Raw genomic sequence first — 23,539 nt, 5'->3', positions numbered from 1 at the left:
TTTGTAACAATATCCTACGAGCAATCTTACTCTGTAATTAATAAATATATGAATTTAACAATTAGTTAAAAGTAAAAAGTACATGTAAATTTACAGCTATTTTAATGAGTCAACAGAAGATAGAAGTCAAATTCTTTCAAACTGTTTTACATCTCCATTAGGTTCTTATTGTAAAATAACCTAAATATCATCAAACAGGGAGAAGTGTTTCTTCTTACTGTTTAGAAAAACCATGGTCTCAGAGGAAAAGATGATGTTCTTTGGAGACTTGGTGAAAGTGAAGGCCTTGACTTGAATGGGTGCCGAGTTGACCAGCTCTCTACATTTAGAACATGTTTAGATTGGCTGTCGGTGGGGGGGGGGGGGGGGGGGGGGGGGGGGGGTACTGTACAGTAGATCACACCCACACACGCTTTTCCAAATAGTTAATTTTATAAAATATATATCTTTATTACAACAGTTACAGGAACGAGCAAACCAGGTAAAATGTTTTTTTTTTTGTCAATTTGTATTGATTGTGTAATATTTAAGCTGGAGGAATATGGAAATGATTAATGTGTTATTAATGCATAAGAATTTGCTGTTTCAGTAACAGTGATCTATGATTATTCTCATTCCCTTACCATCATTAACTTAGTGGTGTAGTTTATCCTAACATAAATTAAATTTTGTGTCATGCTTTTAAAGAAAGTTTAGGAAACATTAGATTGTGTGTAACATTAATGCGTTAATCTGTTTAATTAATTTTGCGGTAAAGGAGACACCAATTTTCTTAATGACTTAAACATGTGTTGACTTAAATTGTGAAAATTAGTTTGACGTTTTTATATCCCAGGTGGAAAAGAAGTAAAAAACTTTTTCTTTCACGGGAAAGGAGACAACTACCCTTATTGGCCATTCCATATGTCACCTTTGACCTTTAGCTGTCAAAATTAGTTTGATGTTTTGTATACCCCCCAGATGGGAAACATTTACTTTTACAGGAAAAGAGACAACAATTTTCTTAATGACTAACACATGTGTAAACTTTCACAGGAAAGACACAACTACTCTTAATGACTTTTCCTTATGACACCTTTGACCTTTAGCTGTCAAAAATTAAATATAGTAATCGTAATATAAATAATATCACCTTTGACATGATCTTTGACATAACCTCTGACATTTAAGCAATAAATCAAATTTATTATACTTTTGACGTTTTCACCCAGGTAGTCCTCTCTCCGAGGAGTTTAAGAGAGGAGAGGTTTAAGTGAAGTCGTCTAACAGTAGTAGACTAACTCCTGGTGTTGACGCCGAGTACACACCGCAGTGACGGGGTTTGATTCCTGATCTAACACGTTTATACCAGCTGATGTTATACACAACATAAAACAGTGGATCTGGACTGGTGGGTCGTGAGCAGCTTTAGGGTGGATGTTTAGTACATTCTTCAAATAAAAGAGTACATCTGCTTCTGTGTTCCTGCTGCACAGCCTTGAAATTCCTGTAAAAAAAAAAATACTCCTGTCTGGTTTGGAGCAGCAACAAAACAGGACAGGAACAGACTGCAGAAAAGAGTAAAAACTGCAGAATAAATCATTGAAGCTCCCCTGCCCTCTCTCCATGACTCCACTACAAGAACCAGGAAATGGGCAGAACAAATCTCTACAGACCCGTCACACCAGGACACAACCTCTTTCACCTCCTCCCTTTTGGGGAAGCACTACAGAACCCTGAACAACAAAACTGTCAGACACAGGAACAGTTTCTTTCTGCAAGCAATCACCCTCATAAACAATTAAACTGGATCTTACAAACATCTGTAAATCATTGTTATTCCCACACATTGAACATCCAGTATCGTACTGTATGTTGTGTATGTTCTACATGCACATTACATCACTAATACGTGCTTTTTTGCACTTCCCAGTATTGCACACAGGGCTACTTGACCTACCTTACAATTCCTTTTTGTACACTCTACTGCACATACTCAGGATTCCCCCACCTTATTTAATTTGTAAAGTTATTGAATGTTGTGTAATTACTGTGTATAGTGTTTTTGTACAGTATGTTGGTCTGTACTCTAAAAGATACAAACAGCCAGAACCAGATTCCTTGTGTGTTTCAACATATTTGGTAAATAAAACCTGATTCTGATTCTGATTACACTTTTAAAACTGAAATAGATGCTAAAATGAGTTTATTAAGAATTATTTTTTTCACCACATGATTTGATGAAAAAGATGCTCAGACAAAACTAATTAAATATCCTCCTGCTGTTGCTGAATACATGATTTAAAAACAAAAGCAACAAAAGTGTAGAGTGAGATGATCTTCCTTTAGGTCAGACTTGTCCATGGTTCTCTCCTAATTGCAGAAGTCCGTCTGACAGCACTTGACGTTGTAGATAAAACTTTCGTGGCATTTCTTGGGTGGCATGCATCGTTTCCTCACGAGTACAGCTACAGCTGTAGGACATAAAGAGCATCCAGCTGTGATCCTGGTGTGATTAGCATGCTTTCATTTAGATCAGGTGTGTGTGTGTGTGTGTGTGTGTGTTGTAAATGTTGATGTCATGTAAAATAATAAAATGTGCTGCCTTAAGATCAGCTGTACCGTTGTGTTAAATAACTGATAAATAACCATAAGATAAAACATACGGTGATAAGAACGAACTTCATAATGGCCACAGACTTCGCCGGCGTTGCACGCTACAGGAACGGGGTTACATTTTTCACGCACATATGGGATACACCAGTTGCATTGCAGAGCAGAACCTGCAACAGAGTGCAGAAGAATAACAAATATAAACTTTATATATAAAGTACTTCTAAAAAAAACTTGTTTATGTTATTCATTCATTCATTCACCCACCACTTAATCCATTAAATCAAATCATGTATGCGTTTAAATCACTCACATTACGTCACCAAATAAACCACAGCTCATTATAATACTGTGAATGTATAGTGTACTGTACTATAAACTCACAGACATTGTAATGCATTTTTTTCTGGTTTGTGTAAAATTATTAGGAATATTACTAAACCAGTCTGTGGACCAGTGAGGTGAACTGGTTTAGTTTTAAGTCTCAGTTGAAATAAGTACTAGCTCAAGTGAAAGTGGAAAAAAGAAATGTGCATTTTATTGAGACATTTAAAAGAACACATAATTGTAAGAATATATATATTTTTTTTAATCAGAAAAGACTATGGAGTTAGAGGGAGTGTACAAACTTTTGGCTGGTAGCGTCTATATACAATCAAATACAGCACCTTTACAGAAGTCAGGATACAGATTTAGATTCTTTATGTACATGTGAGAGGTGACAGTGCTGAAGAAATCATCTATGTGCTTTTACTTCACATTGACCATGACGTGTCCCAAATAAACAGAACAGATTGGAGTCAGCCTCGTCCTCTGATTGTTCACTACAGGTCGTTTTTATTTGAAATATGCATGTATAAAATGTTATTTTCATTTGATCTGAAACCCAGTCTACACTCACCGCTCATCAGCATCACAGCAAAAACCAGAGACAGGAACAGAATCTTCATCTTTATTCTACAGAATAAGAGAGATTTGATATTAAAAAAAACAAACATACCACAACAACAACAACAACAACAACAACTAAACATCGAATGAGATGAGATTGTCCAAGAACTTACCCTTAGTGTTTGCGAGTGTAGTGAAGGGAAAAGGAGTCTCTGAGCTTCACCTGTCTATCAGTTCTGATCCCATTACTTTATTGTCTCTCCTTTAAATCCATCTAGTGTGTGAGTTCCAGCCCTCCTGGTTTTCACAGTCACTACAGACTTTCAGACATCAATCAACTAAAGGATACATGATTTCACACTGAGGTACAAAACAAATCATGCTGTTACAGTTAATCATGTGGTTTCTTGCAGTCTGCTACACAATGATATTCCATCTTTCCATAAGAATCACTCCCTTTTGTTATAATGTAGAGACTAAATGTCTACAGTAAAAACAAAACCATCTGTAACAAGTGTAACTATGATAACTTTCATATTCCAAATGTAGCCAACATAAGATATAAAACTAACTAACAAAGGGAACGGTGGCTACAACTTCAAAAGACCCTGTACAGCTGATGACTGATGGAAAAAGCTTTTTATGATATTATCTGGACATTTTGGTTCTGAGAGTCACATCTACTGGCACAGATTCACTGCTATGAAACTCTACATGAAACACTTCGAAACCGTCAAATTCAAGGTCGAGTGAAGAACACATGCTGTGTTATCAAGTGTGAATGACGTTATCAAACTGATATCATGCCAAATTAATAGGCGTTCAAGTAAGCAGTTTGACTTTACTTTATACAATTGGTAATGAAGTAAGGAGGACTTTGTCCAAACCTTTAGTTATAGTTTAAGTATGAGAATATGAAAATATCAATATTCAAATATGAGACATGATAATGAAAAAATACATTCACTCTCACTCACTCATTGTCTGTACCGCTGTATCCTGTATTCAGGGTCGCAGTAGGGGCAGGCGCCTATCTTATGAGACTTTGGGCACAAGGTGGGGTACACCCTGGACAGGGTGCCAATCCATCGCAGGGCACACACACACACACACACACACACACACTATGGGCATTTTGGGAGAATGTTAACCCGTTGGACCAAGCACATAAAGGACACTTAGCAGTCAGTGCATGATTCTATACAGAACCTGATGTAATTAACATGCTTTAATTTGGCACATTTAATCTCTGTTATTTTACAAATTTGTGCAATAAGATTTTGTGTGTGTGTGTGTGTGTGTGTGTGTGTGCCAAACAAACCTGTGCTAAAAAAAATTCTCTTCCTGCTCACTCTGAAGGCTCCCTACAGATGCAGCATCCCCTTGTGCAGGTGTGTGAACCTGCAGGGCCACCAGATTCAACACGGTGGTGAATTAAATTAAACAAATTATTTTAAATTAAGGGTGAATTCATGAATCTTGTGCTCCTGCCACATTATAAAAGCAGTGTGGGGAGCTTTATTCACGGTCCAAAGTCCAGAGTAACAAAATCACGAGTGTAACATCAGAGTTTAAGGCTCAGAGTCTAATGTTGTTTGCGGCAAATGCTAAAGGTGATGTTTAGCATTTATCATTTTTCCTGTCTCACCTCCTTTTTATGAGTGCTGACATTGAACCCTGATAGGGATTCAGGTATTAATGAAATGGGCGAAAAAAAAAAATGTGATGGTGGTAACATTTGCATGATTGGTTTTATATTGCAATGAATAAATAAATCACCAGGTACTGAGTTTAGAAAAGAAGGAAGAAAGAAGAAGAGGAGAAACAGGCAAAATATAGGGGTATACAGGTATTTTTTCTTTATGAGAATAACATTATGCATGTAATTAAATTTGCTAGGATATTATTCATTTACATTACACTATGTTAAAATGTTGCGCAAAGTTTCATGCAGGAGAAAGTAAACACTGATTTCATAAACTTTCCCTTAGGTGAAAAAATTCCTATTTTTGCAATGATTCAAGAGGGGCAGAACTGCGAGAAAACATCATGCACTGTTTAGAATGGGCAAATCTTAAGGAGCCAGACGACAACGCCTTAAGCCAAATGAGTGTGTGGATGCACTGCCCTTGGCGGCAAGTTTATTTATGGGAACCTGATACCTGTGCATTTTGTGCGATCATTAAGTAGCACTGGTAAGGTATCAACGCCAAGAACAAAGACAAAACATGCATCAAGTTCGAAATAAACACAAAGGGCAAAAGACCCAGCCAAAGTCTCCTTAAGCAGCCAGTGTGATTGAGAGACAGAGGGCAGAACACCATCAGTTCAGCATGGCCTCTCAGTTTAAGTTAAAGGTGCAAAGCACAAACAAAAATCACACATAAACCCTTAGTAATGGTCAACTCGTCCAAAGTTTATTTTTAGTTTTCAGAGCCTCATTCAGTCTCAAGGAGATAGTGGAGCTCTGTTTATTTTGTGTTTCAGTTTTCTTAAGCTTCTTTTTAGTTCCTAAGTAATAATTTCATGCTATCTCCAAAAACAAGCAGCTAGGGCATTTATTGAACTAAAGAAATGATTCACCTCTTGCCAAATTCTTCTATAGTCTCACCCTTTCCTCCAGTTCATGGTCGAAGTGGATTCCACAGATTCTATCGCAGTGGTCACCCGAAGACAGCAAGCTGCATCCATGCTGTTTCCTCTCTCACCGACTCTTCCATACAGATGGAAACTACAATATAGGTGTTCAGGTGCTATTGGCGGTAAAGCTAGCACTAGCAGAGTAGAGGCATTGGCTATACGTTACAGCTATATGCTTCTGATTGGGACAGACCACAAGAACTTTAGATTCCCTGTGGTCCCTGTTTTTCTTACACTTAAATTTTCTCACCTCAATCAACCCTCTCTTTTTCTCTCTTAGATCTTTGCCTTTGTGTCCATTTGCTTTAAAACCAAGTGAACAAGAATAACAAACCCAAGACCAATTCAAACAAACCAAACGTGTGTTATACAAAACGTGTATTGAAACAAAAAGGTGCACCAACCAAGAAAACCAATAAAGAAAACAATATTTACAAAATATATACAGACGAAAACTGGATGTGTGTGAATGTGTAAAATGTCCAAAATCTGTGTTATTGTAAGAGTGTGTAAGAGAGATGAATCAGTCTCAGTGGAAATGATGGAATGGATAACCCGCAAGGAACAGCCTTCGTCAGTCTCTTGTGTAAATCTGTGACAACAATATAAACAGCGCGCTGTATCTCCATAACTCTCCCTCCGCGAGTACCAACCCGGGCCGGCTTTAATATCCAGGTCATGTGACCCCGTGCAGCACCATCTTCTCATGCCGACCAGAAATGCAGTCTCGCGAGAGTGGGAGCGGGAACCAATACATAGGGGCAAATAAACCTACTCGGACACGATTACTATGGTGCCGCAGCTCATTTTATCATTAGGCCGATTTACTCTCGCCCTATACAAGTGTCTCTTATGTGGCTGCGCTACCAAATAAATCTTTGTTACCAAATTAATGTTAAAAATAAAAAACAAAGGTATGTCAAATTCTCGCCTTCACATGAGATCAGCGCCTGTACTCAGCGCTCAATTCACATGCAAGATTTCTGTAAACGTCTCTATTCAGATGTAAGTACAGTATTTAAACCCAATAATAAAGCTTTATATCCTCAGGAGGGGACATTACATTGTTTTAGCATAGATCTGCTCCATCTAAAGCACTGTCACGCTAAAAAAAATCTGACAGTTCAGAAGCTTCAAATAGAATGAACGAACTAATAAATTTTCTCAAAACGTTATAAAATTAAGTAGAGCTAAATCCCTAAATCTCCTTATAAAATATTGCTGATTATCAATGCGGGAATGAATGGTGAATTGTCGATATTTCACGGAAGCATATATATGGGCATATGGCCCTCAGAACAGCAAGGGCCAAACTATCTCGGGCCATCAGAGAGGCAAAGCGCGCACACGCCCAGAGAATCCACAATCACTTCAGGGACAGCGGCGACACACGGCGCATGTGGCAGGGCTTACAAGCCATCACTCACTACAGGACGACATCACCTGCCTGTGACGGTGACGGCTCCCTCCCAGATGCGCTGAACAACTTCTACGCTCGGTTCGACAGGCAGAACGACATGGCGGCGAGGAAGTCCACCCCTCCTCCGAACGACCAGGTGCTGTGTCTCACTACAGCTGAGGTGAGGAAAACTCTACGCAGAGTCAACCCACGTAAAGCTGCTGGACCAGACAACATCCCAGGCAGAGTGCTCAGAGAATGTGCTGAACAGCTGGCAGATGTTCTCACCGACATCTTCAACATCTCTTTGAGCAGCGCCGTCGTTCCCACGTGCTTCAAAGCCACCACCATCGTCCCCGTGCCCAAGAAGTCTACTGTGTCCTGTCTCAATGACAACCGTCCCGTTGCACTTACACCCACCATCATGAAGTGCTTCGAGCGGCTCGTCATGAGACACATCAAGACGCTGCTGCCCCCTTCACTGGACCCACTGCAATTTGCGTATCGTCCTAACCGCTCAACGGACGATGCCATCTCCACTACACTCCATCTTGCCCTCACACACTTGGACAAGAAGGACGCATACGTTCGAATGCTGTACATAGACTTCAGCTCAGCATTCAACACTATCATCCCCCAACAACTGATCGGGAAGCTGAGCCTGTTGGGCCTGAACACCTCCCTCTGCAACTGGATCCTAGACTTTCTGACCGGAAGGCCTCAGTCAGTACGGATCGGGAACTGCACCTCCAGCACCACCACATTCTCCTCTGTGGGAATCGTCGAAAACACTAAATTCCTGGGTGTCCACCTGGAGAAGGACCTCAACTGGTCCCTCAACACCAGCTCCCTACACAAGAAAGCCCAACAGCGTCTCTTCTTTCTGAGAAGACCGAGAAAGGCCCAGCTTCCACCACCGATCCTGATCACCTTCTATAGAGGAACTATCGAGAGCATCCTGAGCGGCTGCATCACTGTCTGGTTTGGGAATTGTGCCATATCGGACCGCAAAACCCTACAGCGGATAGTAAGGACAGCGGAGAAGATCATTGGGGTCTCTCTTCCCTCCATTGAAGACATCTACACCACACGCTGCATCCGCAAAGCCAACAGCATTGTGGCTGATCGGACACACCCCTCTCACACACACTTCACACTCCTGCCATCTGGAAAAAGGTACCGAAGCATTCGGGCACACACATCCAGACTGTGCAACAGCTTTTTTCCACAAGCCATCCGTCTCCTCAACAAAAAGGGACTGAACTGATTATCACTATCATTATCACTCAGCTTAACTACTACAACTCAACTACATCAATACATCAAAACACTGTGACTGGACTGACAAATCAACACAAGCGCAGACACACTGACCCACACAAACTATCCTACACACATCTGTAAATGCCTCACTGTTTATCTCTTCTGCACAATATTCATTACTTTTTGCACAAATACCAATTCTTGCTGCTATGTTTTTTACTACCTCAACACCATATTTTATGTCTTATGTTTTATGTTCTGATATGTCGTTGTCGTCGCACTGTCACTTTGTTGTTGCTCGTTTTGCACATTTGCACGTGCACTTTATGTTGTTGTCTGTTGTCTGGGAAAAAAAAACCTGTAGATAGTCTTTTAGTTAGTTAGTCTTTTTTTTTTTTTTTTGTTAATTTAATTTATGTTGTAATTTATGTTAGGAATATCTGTCTTGTCTCTGCTAGCCAGCTAACTAGGCCTCCTAGCTAGCTAGTTTAGCTTCTCTGTTAATTTATGTTGTAAGTTTATGTTGCATGTAGCACCTTGGTCCTGGAGGAACGTTGTTTCGTTTCACTGTGTACTAACTGTATATGGTTGAAGTGACAATAAAGCCTACTTGAACTAGAACTTGAACTATATATATATATATATATATATATATATATATATATATATATATATAAACTGTATATATGGAATGAAACCTGAGATAGTTACATATACGCACTGAATGACGCATAGATATTATCCCTTGCCCCTTGAAAGGCAGGAAACGTCATGCCGCCGCGCAGCTGTCAGCAATTTCACATAAATAAGAGCAAAATAGCTTTATACTGGCTTTTACTGATGCGATTTTGAAAATGTAAGCGTACAGGGTGATTAAGCTCACAGATTAAGGAAAAGTGATGAAAGGAAAGTCATGTTTTTTTTCCCCATAGCGGTCAAATGACCGCTGCTCGGCGCTTCTAGTGTTAATATTATCATTATTGGTCATAGAAAATGAAAAGAGCAGTTAAACACTTGATCATATGTATCTGTGCTAGTCTGTGATTATGTGACCCATAATCATTTTTTCTCAGTATATATAAATGTTTTGGGTTTTAAGAACTCCATCAAAAGAGCAAAGACAAACTTAGAAGGAGTGGAAGGTGAGAAACCTCAGTGGAGAGTACTGACTATGACATGGTGCTAATTGCTCTGTGTTTGTTTTTGGCGAGGGAAGGTGTTCTTTAGTCCTGTCTGTGCGCAAATGTGTTTGTGTTTAAAGCCAACGGAGAAATGCAGGAGCGCACACAGGCACCTCTCCATCCACAAATGCTTACATGTGACACTTTAACTGTTGTCTTGTAAATCGTTGATTAAACCTATGAACACAGCTGTTCAGCATCAGTCCTAAACACAAGCGCAGGGTCTGTTTTTGTCCTTAACTAAAAGACATTAATATGTTAATAATTTACACAATCATAACATTGTTTATTTTGCTGAATAAGGTAATAAGCAATATTTAAAAAGTATGTGCACTGGTGGGGATTGGAAGATGAATGAGAAAACCTCATTTACATGACAAAAGACAGTCAGAGGTGTGAATGCGCATCTCTGCTTTGCTCTTCTGTGTGTGTTTGGGTTTTAGGTTTCTAGGGGTGTATTAAATTCAGTGTGTCTGAATCTTTATAAAAGTTGGGAAATCATGTTTAAGAAAACATGACTTGATCATTTGTCTCTCTGCTATTTTGTGCTTAAGTGACCCATATTTTTTTTCCGCAGTTTAAAAATGCTTTGGGTTTTAAGAATTACATTAAAAGAACAAAGAGAAACTTAGGAGGAGTGGAATGTGAGAAAGGTAAGGTGAGAAATCTCAGTGGAGAATGTACTGACTCCACCCACTACTGACTTAGATGGTGCTAAGACGGGTTCTTTCGACCTGCCGGCGCGCATATGTGTTTGTGTTAAAGCCAGCTCAGACAAACCTGATGAATGCAGGAGCACAACGTTGTCTTGTAAATAGCTGATTAAACCTACACTGTAAAAAAAAACCCCGTTGTTTTTACAGGAAAACGCTGGCAGCTGTGGTTACCAGAGAATTCCTGTAAAAAATACAGCAACACGGTAGAAAACTTTACTGACACAATATGTAAATTGATTTACAGTGAATGAAATCACAGCTAAAATCACATTAAAAACTTGTTAAGTCTACAAAAAAAACTTGTTTATTTATATACAACACAGTTATGCAAACTTGACTTTTCCTGTATTTTTTACATGTAATAATTGCTTATTTTGCATCAATAAATTATACAATTAACAGGAAAATATCAAACAATACTCATTTTAACCGGTAAAACAACAGTAAAACTTTGCATTTTAAATGGAGATGTTCTGTACATTATACATTAAATCTATTTATAATGTTCTGTATTCCTATTTTGTTTTAATAATAAAGTTAATGTGGAAAATTTCAAACACACATCTTGAGAAAAGACACGAGAGCAAAATATAACTTGAAAAAATTTATTTAACAGCCATCGTCAATAGTTGTAAACAACTTGATGAATTTGTATTCAAACAAAGTTTTTAAAGTTTGAAACAAAGTTTATGTGCCAGGCACATAACAACAATCCACACTTTCCCTGTCTGGAATGTTCCACAGTATGGCATGAAACTTATCTCCATGGAGACAATCAGGTGATACCAAAAGGCATAGTTACAGGTCAGATGTACAGGCGACGCCCCTCACATTTTTTACAAGTATTTTTTTCAATAAAAACAGTCCTAATTGAATAAATGCAAGATAGATAAGTTATATACCACATTGTGAAACATTCCTGCAAAGAAAGAGCATCTTCATAAAACAAGCAGGTGGCGGACTCGCTACCAGAAAAAGTTGGTGCACCTTCAAGCCTAAAAAAAAAAAAAAAGTATAATAATTGTAAAGTGCCCTTTTAACCATACTGTGAATTTAACAAAGAGAAAACTAACAGTACCTTTTCTCAAACAAACAGAGAAAGTTATTGCACCTTTAAAACTTAAATTATATAGTGCCTTTTTAACCATAATCCACACTGTGGATTTAACAAAGTGAAAAATAACAGTACTTCAAACAAACAGAGAAAAAGTTACTGCATCTTTAGGACTTGAAGAAAAAAAAAATAAGAATGATGTGCCTTAATAAACATAGAACACATTGTGGATTTAGAGTGCAAACTAACAGTACCTCTTCTTAAAGTCAGAGTCCACAGAAAGAGTCCATATTTAGGCTTAACACCACTCGTGATCGGAGAGTTCCTGTATCAGGGTGAGGACTCGAGGGTTCACACTGAGACGACGCTTTGAGTTTTTATTCTCTACTTTGGTTCCTTTTTCTGGGTTAATCGAGAAAAAACACCTGTAGAACAAAAGCATATTAGGCATTTCAATTTATTAAAAAAAAAAAAAAAAGACAAGAAACAACATACAACTAACAGTTAAAAATTTGGAAAGTGTATTATTCTGATTGTTTTTGAAGTCTCTTCTGCACAACAAGGCTGCATTTATTCATTCAAAACACCAAAAAAAAATTATTATTGTGAAATATTTTTACAATTTAAAATAACTTTCTATTTAAATGCATTTTGCAGTGCAAATGCAAGAAACACGTATTACCCATGTTAAAAACAATTGTGTACAATTTTTCAGGATTATGTAATGAATAAAGTTTAAAACAACAGCATTTATTTGAAATATAAAGCTTTTGCAACATTATAAATGTCTATACTGTCACTTGATCAATTGAACGCATCCTTGCTGAAAATATATGTATTAATTTAGGTTAACAATTACAAAATTTGTAAAAATAATCTTACCGACCCAAAACTTTTGAAAGGAATTACAAATGTTACAAAAGCTTTCTATTTCAGATAAATACTTTTCTTTTGAACTTTATATTCAAAGAATGAAAAAAATAAAATAATAATACATATAATTTAACACTGATAATAATCAAATGTTTCTTGAGCATAAAAATTATATTAGAATGATTCCTGAAGGATCATGTGACTCTGAGCATTTTAGTAAAGCTCAAAATTCATTTTTCCCCAAAAAACTCGTGGCTGGATTCGATCAAAAGGGCGCTTCTTTCAAATACTGAGCAAAGGGTCTGAATACTTAGGACCATGTGGTATTTCAGTTTTTCTTTAATCTGCAAAAATGTCAACAATTCTGTGTTTTCTGTCAATATGGGGTGGTGAGTACATTGACCTCTGAGCCAGACTCCAGGTCCCAGGGTCCCAGGTATAGGATCGTATATCGTACGATATATTATGCGCATCTTGTCACTGAAGCCGGTTCTTTAATTAGCTGTAAATCTTCATCAGCGGTTTTAAAATGCAGCGTCAGCTTATGAACAGAGCTGTAGATCACTGAGAAGCTGCGCGTTAAGTTCGCGGGTGATTCAATGGCGCAGCTTCTCAGTGATCTACGGCTGTTTATAAGCTGCCGTTCCTTTTGAAAACGGCTGATGGAGATTTACCACTAATCAAAGAACCGGCTTTATTGACGAGATGCGCATAATATATCTTTCGATATATATCGCCTAGCCCTAGTCCCAGGTCTGACAAAAGAGTAAGCCATGTTTACTCACCTTTGAAGAAACTCCAGAGTTGAAGCCAGCTCAGATGGATAGTGAATATTAAAACAGTAATAGCTCCCGAACATGAGGCACAATGCAGAAATGAAGGAGGAGATGTTCGTGTTGATAAGGTTTCGATCCAAACTCAGCATGTACCTTGTGGAGGAATAGCAGGACTGTCCTATGAACAAATTATTTAACAGGTTATGTTAATAACCTGCAGCACTCACATGACAAATTCTGTAAACAGTACAATAAAAAAATATATTAAAAAAAAAGGGTATGAAACAGACTTACCACAAACAATAACAACAGGTGTCAGAGGCACTTGCTCCATTTGGACCTCTTCTGCCAGGCACGTATCTTCTACATGGAAGAACATGGACTCCTCCTTCTCATCAAAGTAGCTGAGCAGAAGCAGGACCATCTCTATCAAATCATCTGAACAGCCACTCTGCAGTCCCCGCATCCTCTATATCCTTGCATAATTCTGAATGAATTTCTTGCTCTTGTTGACACAAACTGTGGTCATGTAGTCGAGAAGCCTTTTTCCTTTTAAATCCAAATTTCGTGTGAATGTCTCTTTGAAGTCAATGCCAGTGAGTTCCATAAAGTGGACTGACATGCCAAGTTCATCAAACCAAAACGGCCACTCCTCTCGAAGGCATTTGATACTTTTCCCCTGGTTGACATGTTGAGGATGAGTGTAAAATGTGGACTTCATTAAACATTTTACCTCCTCTGGATTGAAATCAGAGTGTTGGAACATTACCTTGAGTTTTTCCATCTTTTGCTGCTGGCTCTCTTGAGTTTCTTCAAGGGGCAGAAATTTCACGTTCCATTTAATGCATCCATAAGTGTCCTGCATTGCTGCTCTCTCTTCTAATGGGATCTCGTCTGTCTGGTCAGAATCATCGGTCTGATGTTTTCTCTTTCTTATTTTGGGTGTTGAAATGCGCCTCACATTCTCAATTCTGTTTTGCAACTGTTTGACAAGGGAATGGTAGCCTGTTCCAACAATATCACCATCTATTACATCTTGGAGAGAACTGGGATATTTTGCCACCATTTTTGTTGCAACATCAGTTGCATGCTTTTTACCTACATGAGGGCATTTTTGCATCATCTCAGTCACAACAATCCGGACCATTTGCCTCCTTAGTCTTGGGCCAGGCCTTTTTCCCTTCTCTAAAGCCTGCATCACTTCCTCAGGAAATTTACTCCATGGTATTTCAAAGTTGACATCCCACCGTGTGTCAAGTCCTAGGCTACTGGAGGAGCTTGACGATGAACTTTGGGGTGAAACAGAGCGCGATGGCAGCGATTGGGTAGGTGAGGCTTCCAAAGATGATAGTGAAGTCTTCTCGGGAGTGTGGTCTTTAAATGGCAAAAGATTGATTCACACTGTAAAATTCACAATGAACCTGTCTGCTTTTGATTTTGAAAAGTTGTGTGGATAGTGTAAAGCGTTTTTATTTACATTTCTGTTTCCAAGCAGAAAGAAGCTTTCTGGCTTCTACAGGTCTTAATGCGGTCATCAAATCAGTCTCTGTTACAAAGCGTAGATCATCATATGTCTCGACTCCAATGGACTGCAAGTGCTCTTCCAGGATGTTTTTGTTTAGTGCTTGAAGTTGTGGTAGGACTTCCATGATGGCATCATCTAGGAAGGTTCGCTCCGAGTCAGTCATGTTTGCACTGAAGACAAAATGGCACCTTGAAACAAAACAGAAAATATAAAGAGTACAACTTAACAGAGCAGGGACATGTTTCAAGTAACACAAATTAAATGTCAAATTATTTACAGTAAGAAGTGAGCTTTAATTGGACTTTATTTTTCCACAATACTGTGTTTTAGTGGAATGACTTGGTATCCATCAAGAATGTATGATACCAAAGGATAGAAATCGAGCAGGTAATTAATGTTGATTAACTGCAACCCAAGACTGTCCTTTGTCACAGAATACAGATGGTATTCTGAGAGGAAGGTGCCTTTGTGGATATCCATCAAAACATACACAGATGTTTCATTATGAATCTCCATATACTCATCATTTCTGTACACAAGAAACTGTCCTTTTTTATATGCAGTGCCCTTGTACTGAATGTCTGTGGTAACTGTGGTATTGCTTTCTGAAAAGGCTAACTCCCTGACTGCATGTTTAATGGTGTTACTGTACAGGCTGGGATAAAACGCACAGCTGTCCTTCACTTGCAGTAGTTTACTGCATTCTTGACCAGCTAAAAGATATGCTTGATACATCTGATGACGCTCTGACAAAGTTTGACAAATGTTTTAAAAGTTTTTCAAGTGTCTGGCACATCTTTTAAAATAACTGTGCTTACTTTCAAACCTAAGCGTCCATAACCTAATCAATGGACCAAATTTCAAGATCAGTGCTGAATAATGGCGCAAATAGTGGTGCTTGGGTTTTAGTTGCACTTCAGGAAACAACATCTTTCTTAACTCCAAATATTCTTGGATCAAAACGTCAAGATATGTTATCTGGGACAAGGAAATGTTCTGAGCACAAATAAGATCCACAATGTCTTTGAGCTGGAGAGCTAACTGCCATACGTCATCCTCATGATTTTGTCACCAATCAAAACTGGTAGCAATCTCAAAAGGTTCCAGTTTTGAATGGCTTGCCCTGATAACTTGGCTCCGTCCGGGTTGACAGCACATGGCTTTGTGAGTGTTTCAGATCCTTTGTACTTTAACTGTTTGATGCGCCTGTTTAAGAGAGAGTATGTGAACCATTTTTTCTTTTTTATAATGTTCTTTAGGTACAGTGTTAGATCATATGACAAGACACCTTCAAAGAGGTCATGACCTAAACATGGCGGGAGACCAGGCTGGGATACTTGAAAAGACTCAAGGACATTAAAGATAGAGTTTACCTTTATCCCCCTGATTCCTTGGATGTTTTCAGCCTGGAGATCCGCAACAGCTGCGTCATACGTCTCTGGGGTGCGTAGAGGACCACAGACATTCAGATCAGCCACAAACTCACTTCTTGTGATTTCACAGTACCTGCAAAAATATTGAGAGCGGCTGAAGTTCTCGTTAAACCCACCTATGCAATGAGAACCCAAGTTATCCCCAGCAATGCAGTAAAGACCTCCTTTTACTGTTTGTCCATCTACATTTATTCCATCTGTCTGATTTCAGATCTGCCAACAACTCTGAGAAAACTTTGGCTACTCCAAAACGCTTAAGGTCATCCTCAACACACAACAAGACTAAAAACATATTATCAGTATTTGAACGCAAATGAATGGGTAAATTTGCTAATGAAATATAAACTGCAAGAACTTTGTGCGTCTTTTTAGCAGAACCCAGGGGATTCACAATTTCAAATGAATCTTGGTACAAAATCAGTTTGAGGCTTTCAGGGTTTTCATTGAAGAATTGGTGACATTGGAAATTTTGTCCATCATATAAATCCGTAAAAACCTCTACATCAGGATCTCCAAAGTGTTGTGACTGTGTATTCCTCCCTAAATGTGACTGTAAAAAGCTCTTCAAAGTTTCTGCTACTGGTATGTAATAAGCAAATTTTTGTGTCATGTTTTCATCCATTCCCAGTGCCACTTTTTGGGGTTCTGTGTAATTAAACATTTGTGTGAATGTCTGATTTCTTGAGTATGTAGTTCTTAATTGTCCCTGATGACAAGCAGAGAATAAATCTGACTCTTTAATGCAGTCACAGATTTTAGAGACTGCTTCATCTGATAGGCTGATATCATTTTTTAAAAAAGAACTTACTCTAGCAATTGTATAGGCTTGACCTAACTCGTGCACATTCTGCATTTCCTCAACAATAGTCTGTATAGTTGAGGCTGGAATTAGCAGCTGTCCTTGCAGTTTAAGGTAAAAGAGACACATGTTTCTGACATAAGACTGACTATCATTCTCTGGCATGTCACTGGCTGCACTAGCTGTAGGCATGGCTTCATGCGTGTTTTCTGAATCATCTGTACTGGCAATGATATCTGGGGGATGAGGGCGAGTTTCCCTGTACATGTTATCGATACCATCTGGGGAGCATGCTTTATGCTTTCTAGACATGTGAGAAGTAAATGACGACTTTTTTGTAAACACGTGTTTATAACCACTTATTGGACACGAGACAGACCTGCCCTCTTCAATATGATCATTTAAGTGAGACAAGAGCTCTTTCACCGTGTGAAAATGGCGGGCACATAATGAAATTGCGCATTTTAAATCCGCAACAACAGCTTTAGGAGCAGCTTTAGGCGCATTGTGCACACGATAAAAATGGCCCTTGAAAGCGGAGTAAGTGGTAAATGTTTGACTACAGTTAGCGCCAACACATTTAAAAAGACAACGGGGCTCATTCCGATGCACTTTGCAATGTAGAACATAGCCTCTTAATGTATCCAATTTCTTTTTACAAAAAACACAGGTGATCATTTCTGGGATTTCAAGTGTTTGCCTGTGCTTTTTAGTTGAACCAAGTTATCACGCATTGATCTATCTAGCTAATTTACATCATGTGCTTTTAGCACACATTTTCGTTTCATCTCGAAAAAAGTAGGCTAAACACTGTGAATCTTACTGTGCAGACTTTTAATTTTTAAACTGAACAGCAGCAGGCCCTCTAAAAACTTCTTAAAATCGTAGATTAAAAGTTTTCCGAAGACTTCTGCTGTGCCTCTGTTTTCTTCCAAACGAACGCTGCTCTGGCTCACTCGTTACTGACGTCAGCCGCAGGTGAGCGTCTCCCGCTCCTCATGTCATTATCCAATCAGAGACAAGCTTATCTGCGAACTATGAAACTCAAAATTAGCAGATTATGCAGAGTACAAAGAGAGAGGAAATCTGGAGGCACTGGTCACAGCACAGGAGCCTGTGATAATGATACATTGCTCAAAACAATGCTGAAATAATTTATCAATATAAATAGAAAACATGTAGGCTAAGTGTAACATTACAATGTAAAGACTAAAAGAAACAAAGCATACAAGGATCATGGTTATGGCTGAACACCATGCACAGGCCTCAGTAATTGTAATTCCTTATACACTATAAATAAAGTAGGCTACAAATAAATCATAAAGCGATGTTAGTGAAGGCACTGTTTGGTTGTTTAGCCTGTGATAATGACACAATGCTCAAATTATTACTATTGTATCAATATCAATAGGCCTATGTAGGAAACCTGTAGGCTAAGAATTGCATAAAAATTTAAATACTAAAGGAAACAGGGCATATAAGGATTAGGACTGAACAGTACCTATTACTTTGCATATCAATAAATTTAATTTCTTATACACACTCTACAATATGTTACCAATAGCCTGAATTATAATGTTATTATAAAAAAAACAATGTTATTATAATTGTAGCCTATATTTTATATATATATAAATACAGACAGGTAACCTCTCAGGTTCACAATGAATTTTTTTGTAAAAACATTTTTATTACCTTAATTTCCATCAATCATGTTAAAATTACAGCATAAACTTTAGTGACTTACTTTAGTTGTATTATTAAGAAATACTGACTAAAACTTTAGTTTTTACAATATTTGCAAGTCAAATGAACAAAGTTGTTTTGTTATGAGTATTACAATATTTCTCAGTTTTTTATACCAATCTTTGTAGTTTTGACAAATAAATTTGATTATAATGGCATATTGTTGTTGTAAATATAACAAAACATTCTGTTTAATAGTTTACAAAAGTTCACTGTGATTTAAACAAAAAAAATATGCTTTTGGATTTACAGTACTTTTCTGTAGGAAATTTACATTGTTTTCCTGTAAATCTCACAGTCATTTTTTACAGTGTATGAACACAGCTGTTTAAAAGAAATATTAAACAGACATATTGTCTATTTTGTCGGCAAATGAAATACATCAATACGTTAAAAATTTACATCATGATAACATTAGTGCAGAAGGATCTAAAAAGATTTGTCTCTATTACATCATGACTTTGAGACGTTCAAAGTATATTCGAACCGTAGACAGTGTTTATTTTGCTGAACATTACAAAACAGCCATGTCCAATAAAACAGTGCGGGCTATGATGTGGTAAAAAAAAAAAAAAAAAAAAAACGATTAATAAAAGATTTTTTTTTAATCACACAATACACAACCCACTTATGCTATTTAAAATAATGAATTAAAATCACGTGATTGCAACTCAGTGCAGCTAAATTGCTGGCTTGTGTTAACGTGTTCTTGAGTACAAAGCACCATCTAGTGGTGGCACCGGGTAAATGAATAAATAGGGCTTGAATGGGCATGTTTACTGTGAAATCTTGACACGCCTTACTGGCAGGAGAAGAAGGAGGGCAAAGGGCAGCCACATGCCATTCACATGGCCACGGCTATTTGAGGTGTCTCACACTGTAGAAATTTGAGCAACACACAAGGCAGTGTTCAGAGAGGCATCCAAAATTTTAATGCACAGACAGAGGTATATAGAGAGCAGTACAAACAAGTATGTGCGTCACACTGTTTCTGGGCAGATAATGTAATCATGAGTGTACTGTACGTGCAGGTGATACAATGTCCGGGGTTCACAGAAATAAAACGGACATGTTATTCGCGGAACTACTGGTTCTGCTGCAGAGAGAGGTCCTGTCACAACCTGTACAACCTGTAATTGCACGCACATGAGAAGACAACGTCTGATACTTTGGGGGAAACAAAGAATTAAACTGTTCCATCTTTAATAGTTTTTAAAATTTATATTTTTAATATAAAAGAACCAGATAGAGACTGATAAGCAGCTGGTGTTATCCGGGTATTTTAATGACCTTTAAGCTAAAATTAAACATGTATTCACCTGTTTTATACAAATTACTGTTTTTCGGTATAAAATTTTTGGGGGGTTTTAAAAAGGCCATCAAAAGAGCAAAGACAAACTTAGGAGGAGTGGAAGGTAAGAAACCTCAGTGGAGAATACTGACTATGACATGGTGCTAATTGCTCTGTGTGTGTGTTTTTGGCGGGGGGAGGGGTTCTTTAGACTTACTTGTCTGTGCGCAAATGTGTTTGCCAAGAAAACCAATGGAGAAATGCAGGAGCGCGCGCGCGCGCACACACACACACACACACACACCTCTCATACACAAATGTCTTAACTGTTGTCTTGTAAATCGTTGATTAAACCTAAGAACACAGCTGTTCAGCATCAGTCCTAAACACAAGCGCAGGGTCTGTTTTTGTCCTTAATTAAAAGACACCAATATGTTAATAATTTACACAATGATAACATTGTTTATGTTTAATGTTTATTTTGCGGAATAAGGTAATAAGCAATATTTAAAATAAAACAAACCAGGAAGTAAGTGTTTCATACATTAAGGTGCTGTGTATAACCAAGTGCCCCAACAGACATAGCAACAGTGTGTGCGCTGTGGGGGATTGGAAGGTGAACGAATATAATCATTTACAAGACAAAGGACGTTCAGAGGTGTGTTATACCCTAACCCCCCCCCCTGATTGCCCCCATTACGCAATCGCTATCTTCAAAGAAAAGCCGCCGCCCCTTTTCATTCAAACGCGTTAGCGAGTGTTTTTCTTTCCCTCAGTCGCGTTCAGTAACACGATGGAACCAATCACCTAAACAGCAGCAACAACAACCATTATGATCACAGTTTGTTGAATGTATATTGCTTAAATATTTCGCAGCTCTGTCCTCTATGCATTGCTACGTGTTTATTTACTTCCTTTTCGTATCGCACGTATAATGCACTCTAAAATCGACACTATCAAACTTGGAAATTATATAATATTCAATCAAACATCACGTTATTAAAAGTAACGAATTTGTCACTACTCTTCTCTCATGCAGCACGGCTAAAAATATAATAAAAATTACACCAAAGTGCTGCAGGTTTGGTGTCTGTGAGCTTTTCCTAATCAGAGTTAGACGGGGGGCATTTTGTGGCTGCTCCAGTTACACTCTACTTAGATATTACACAGAGGAGAGTTCATTTCTGTTCTCTTCATCCTAGCTTAATTTCATCTCATGAAATAATAGTTAGTTTTGGAAAGTCTGAGTTCATCTCCCCAGCCAGTGTTGTGTATGGGCAGGGTAGCATCATGGCAGGATTGGTGTCATTTTTATTATCTTTTTAGTCGTGCTGCGTAAGAGAAGAGTAGTGACGAATTCGTTACTTTCGTTACTAGACTATTTTGTCTGCAAGTGAAATACATCGATACGTTAATAATTTACACCACGATAACATTACTGCAGAAGGATCGGAAGAGACGTGACTTTGAGACGTTCACAGTATATTCGAACCGTAGACATGGTTTATTTTGCAGAACATTACAAAACAGCCATGTCCAATAAAACAGTGCATCTTTAATAAGCCACATTGGTTTCGAGCCAGTAGTAAAATTAACGGAAGACTAAGAAGCCCCGTAAACTTGACCCTGACAATAATAGTCGATTGTTTTTATATTTATGGGTTTTTTATATATATTTTTAAATGTTCAACTTAATGTTTCAGAGTAGCCTATATCATTTGTCTTGTCATCCGTTTTCAGCGTTGGCTGATTTTGTGATTGAGACCCATGAGTTACATTTAAATATTTTTATTAGTAGTAGTAAGCCAGGCTTTAGTAACCTCGGATAAATCACAATATAAGCCCTCTCCCGCGCACACGATCTCTTTCTCTCTTTTACACACACACACATGAAATTGTGTAAAACCAAATGCAACTATGGCAAAAATATATAAGCAGTGAAAAATCCAGTAGTATCCTGTAGGTGATTCCTGTCCTGATAACAGGCGCTGACCCTCTGGAACTGTTTAGTTCTGTTAGTATTGTGTTCAAGTGTGAATGTTTGTGGGGATTTAATCTGTTTCTGCAGCCGCATCTATTCACCGTAGTGATAAGTGATTAATGTCCCATCAGATCTTTAATGGGAGACGTTATACTGGTTAAATGACTAAAGACATACTGATCCGTATGGACAGATATTTGTTCCAGATATTATGCGCCATTAATCGATTTGTTATGCCAATTTTTTACTATCTGCGAAACAAAACATCAGCGAAAACATAAAAAATATAACAAATACAAACCCAAGCAGAAGTTAAATTTTAAGCTTTACTTTGCAGCAAAATATTATCTACCAGTGTATTAAAGGGAAATAAATAAAATACACCGTAATGTAAAATACTGTACATACTGTATCCCGCACTCTTTTTTATTGATTGTTTTTTCCCTCTTTTTTTACCACATCATCTATTTATGAAACTATGTTGACGTAAGTTATGTCATATATATATTAAATATAGTAACCGGCTGCTTGGACACTGCAGTTAACTGAAGCAGTCAATGCTCCATCTGGCGGAATTATACAGCATTGCAACCATCTTTTTAGAAAGCGCAAGGGGGCGTTTATGGGGCGGGGCATCGTTAACTACGTCATCGCGGGGGATCACATTCCGTGCACGGATCGAGCATGGTCCTGTCATGGTCCCGTCATGGACCTGTCATGCTCCAGGTGGCTGTTTGACGTGGCTTCCACTGTACATTCATAAGAAGACTATAAGGTAAGGTAATTAAAAATTGTTCCTACAAAAGGAACTGATGCATCCGCGTGCAGCGATAGTGAGAGTGGATTAATTACCTGGTAAGGGTCTTGATGATGTTAGTCCCACAGCTGAAGGGAAATGTTGACAGACATAAGATTTATTTGTGTATTGTCTCGCGGTCCAATTAGCGAATTGCCAAAAGACATTATTGTGTTGTTGCGGCTGTATTATGTGTACGCTCAGGATCATTACGGCGAAAAGGCACTTCATTCAGAGGTGGCTCATAAGAACTACTACGGATGAACTATTTCCTTTCTTGACGCTACGGTGCTCAGAGTGCGGGCATGCCCAATCAGCACTCGTCTCACCTCACGAGACACTAAGACACCACCAAAACCAAAACTAAGGTTGAAAGAGAAAAGACACAATTCACAGTTGGACTGACTGCTATCTGTAGAGTTTCAACAGGAAGCCGCGGTCTCAGCAACAGGATGCTCGTACTTCCTCTTATGGCTTAAACCTTGTGTGTTGTCATAAAACAACACACAAGGCAGTGGTATAGATATAGAGCAGTACAAACAAGTATGTGCATCACACTGTTTCTGGGCAGATAATGTAATCA

The 23,539-nt window shown here is 38.2% G+C and overlaps 1 protein-coding gene and 1 long non-coding RNA gene across 2 annotated transcripts; both read right to left on the bottom strand.

The window, feature by feature from the left end:
- Positions 1-2,195: 2,195 nt before the first annotated feature.
- Positions 2,196-3,851, bottom strand: LOC128506397 (uncharacterized). Its single transcript, XR_008355705.1, has 4 exons — positions 3,657-3,851; positions 3,494-3,549; positions 2,646-2,762; positions 2,196-2,453 (listed from the first exon to the last, which is right to left on the bottom strand). It is a non-coding gene; the product is annotated as an uncharacterized LOC128506397 (long non-coding RNA).
- Positions 3,852-11,273: 7,422 nt separating this feature from the next.
- Positions 11,274-23,230, bottom strand: LOC128506392 (uncharacterized). Its single transcript, XM_053476811.1, has 7 exons — positions 23,013-23,230; positions 16,284-16,416; positions 14,863-15,098; positions 13,680-14,759; positions 13,395-13,563; positions 11,991-12,161; positions 11,274-11,677 (listed from the first exon to the last, which is right to left on the bottom strand). Exons 3-4 carry the CDS (start codon positions 15,071-15,073, stop codon positions 13,855-13,857), a joined length of 1,116 nt encoding a protein of 371 aa, XP_053332786.1. The 5' UTR covers positions 15,074-15,098; positions 16,284-16,416; positions 23,013-23,230; the 3' UTR covers positions 11,274-11,677; positions 11,991-12,161; positions 13,395-13,563; positions 13,680-13,854.
- Between the last annotated feature and the right edge of the window lie 309 nt (positions 23,231-23,539).

This window comes from Clarias gariepinus, chromosome 18, assembly GCF_024256425.1.
Source record: "Clarias gariepinus isolate MV-2021 ecotype Netherlands chromosome 18, CGAR_prim_01v2, whole genome shotgun sequence".
Classification (NCBI taxonomy): Eukaryota; Metazoa; Chordata; class Actinopteri; order Siluriformes; family Clariidae; genus Clarias; species Clarias gariepinus.
This window is presented reverse-complemented; position numbering and strand designations above follow the sequence as displayed.

Bases quoted from the DNA above. Each gene is read 5' to 3' on its own strand.
- LOC128506392 (XM_053476811.1), bottom strand. From the start codon at position 15,073: ATGACTGACTCGGAGCGAACCTTCCTAGATGATGCCATCATGGAAGTC. The intron at 14,760-14,862 runs GTAAATAAAAAC...TGCCATTTAAAG, and splicing joins TTCTGCTTGGAAACAGAAAT to ACCACACTCCCGAGAAGACT.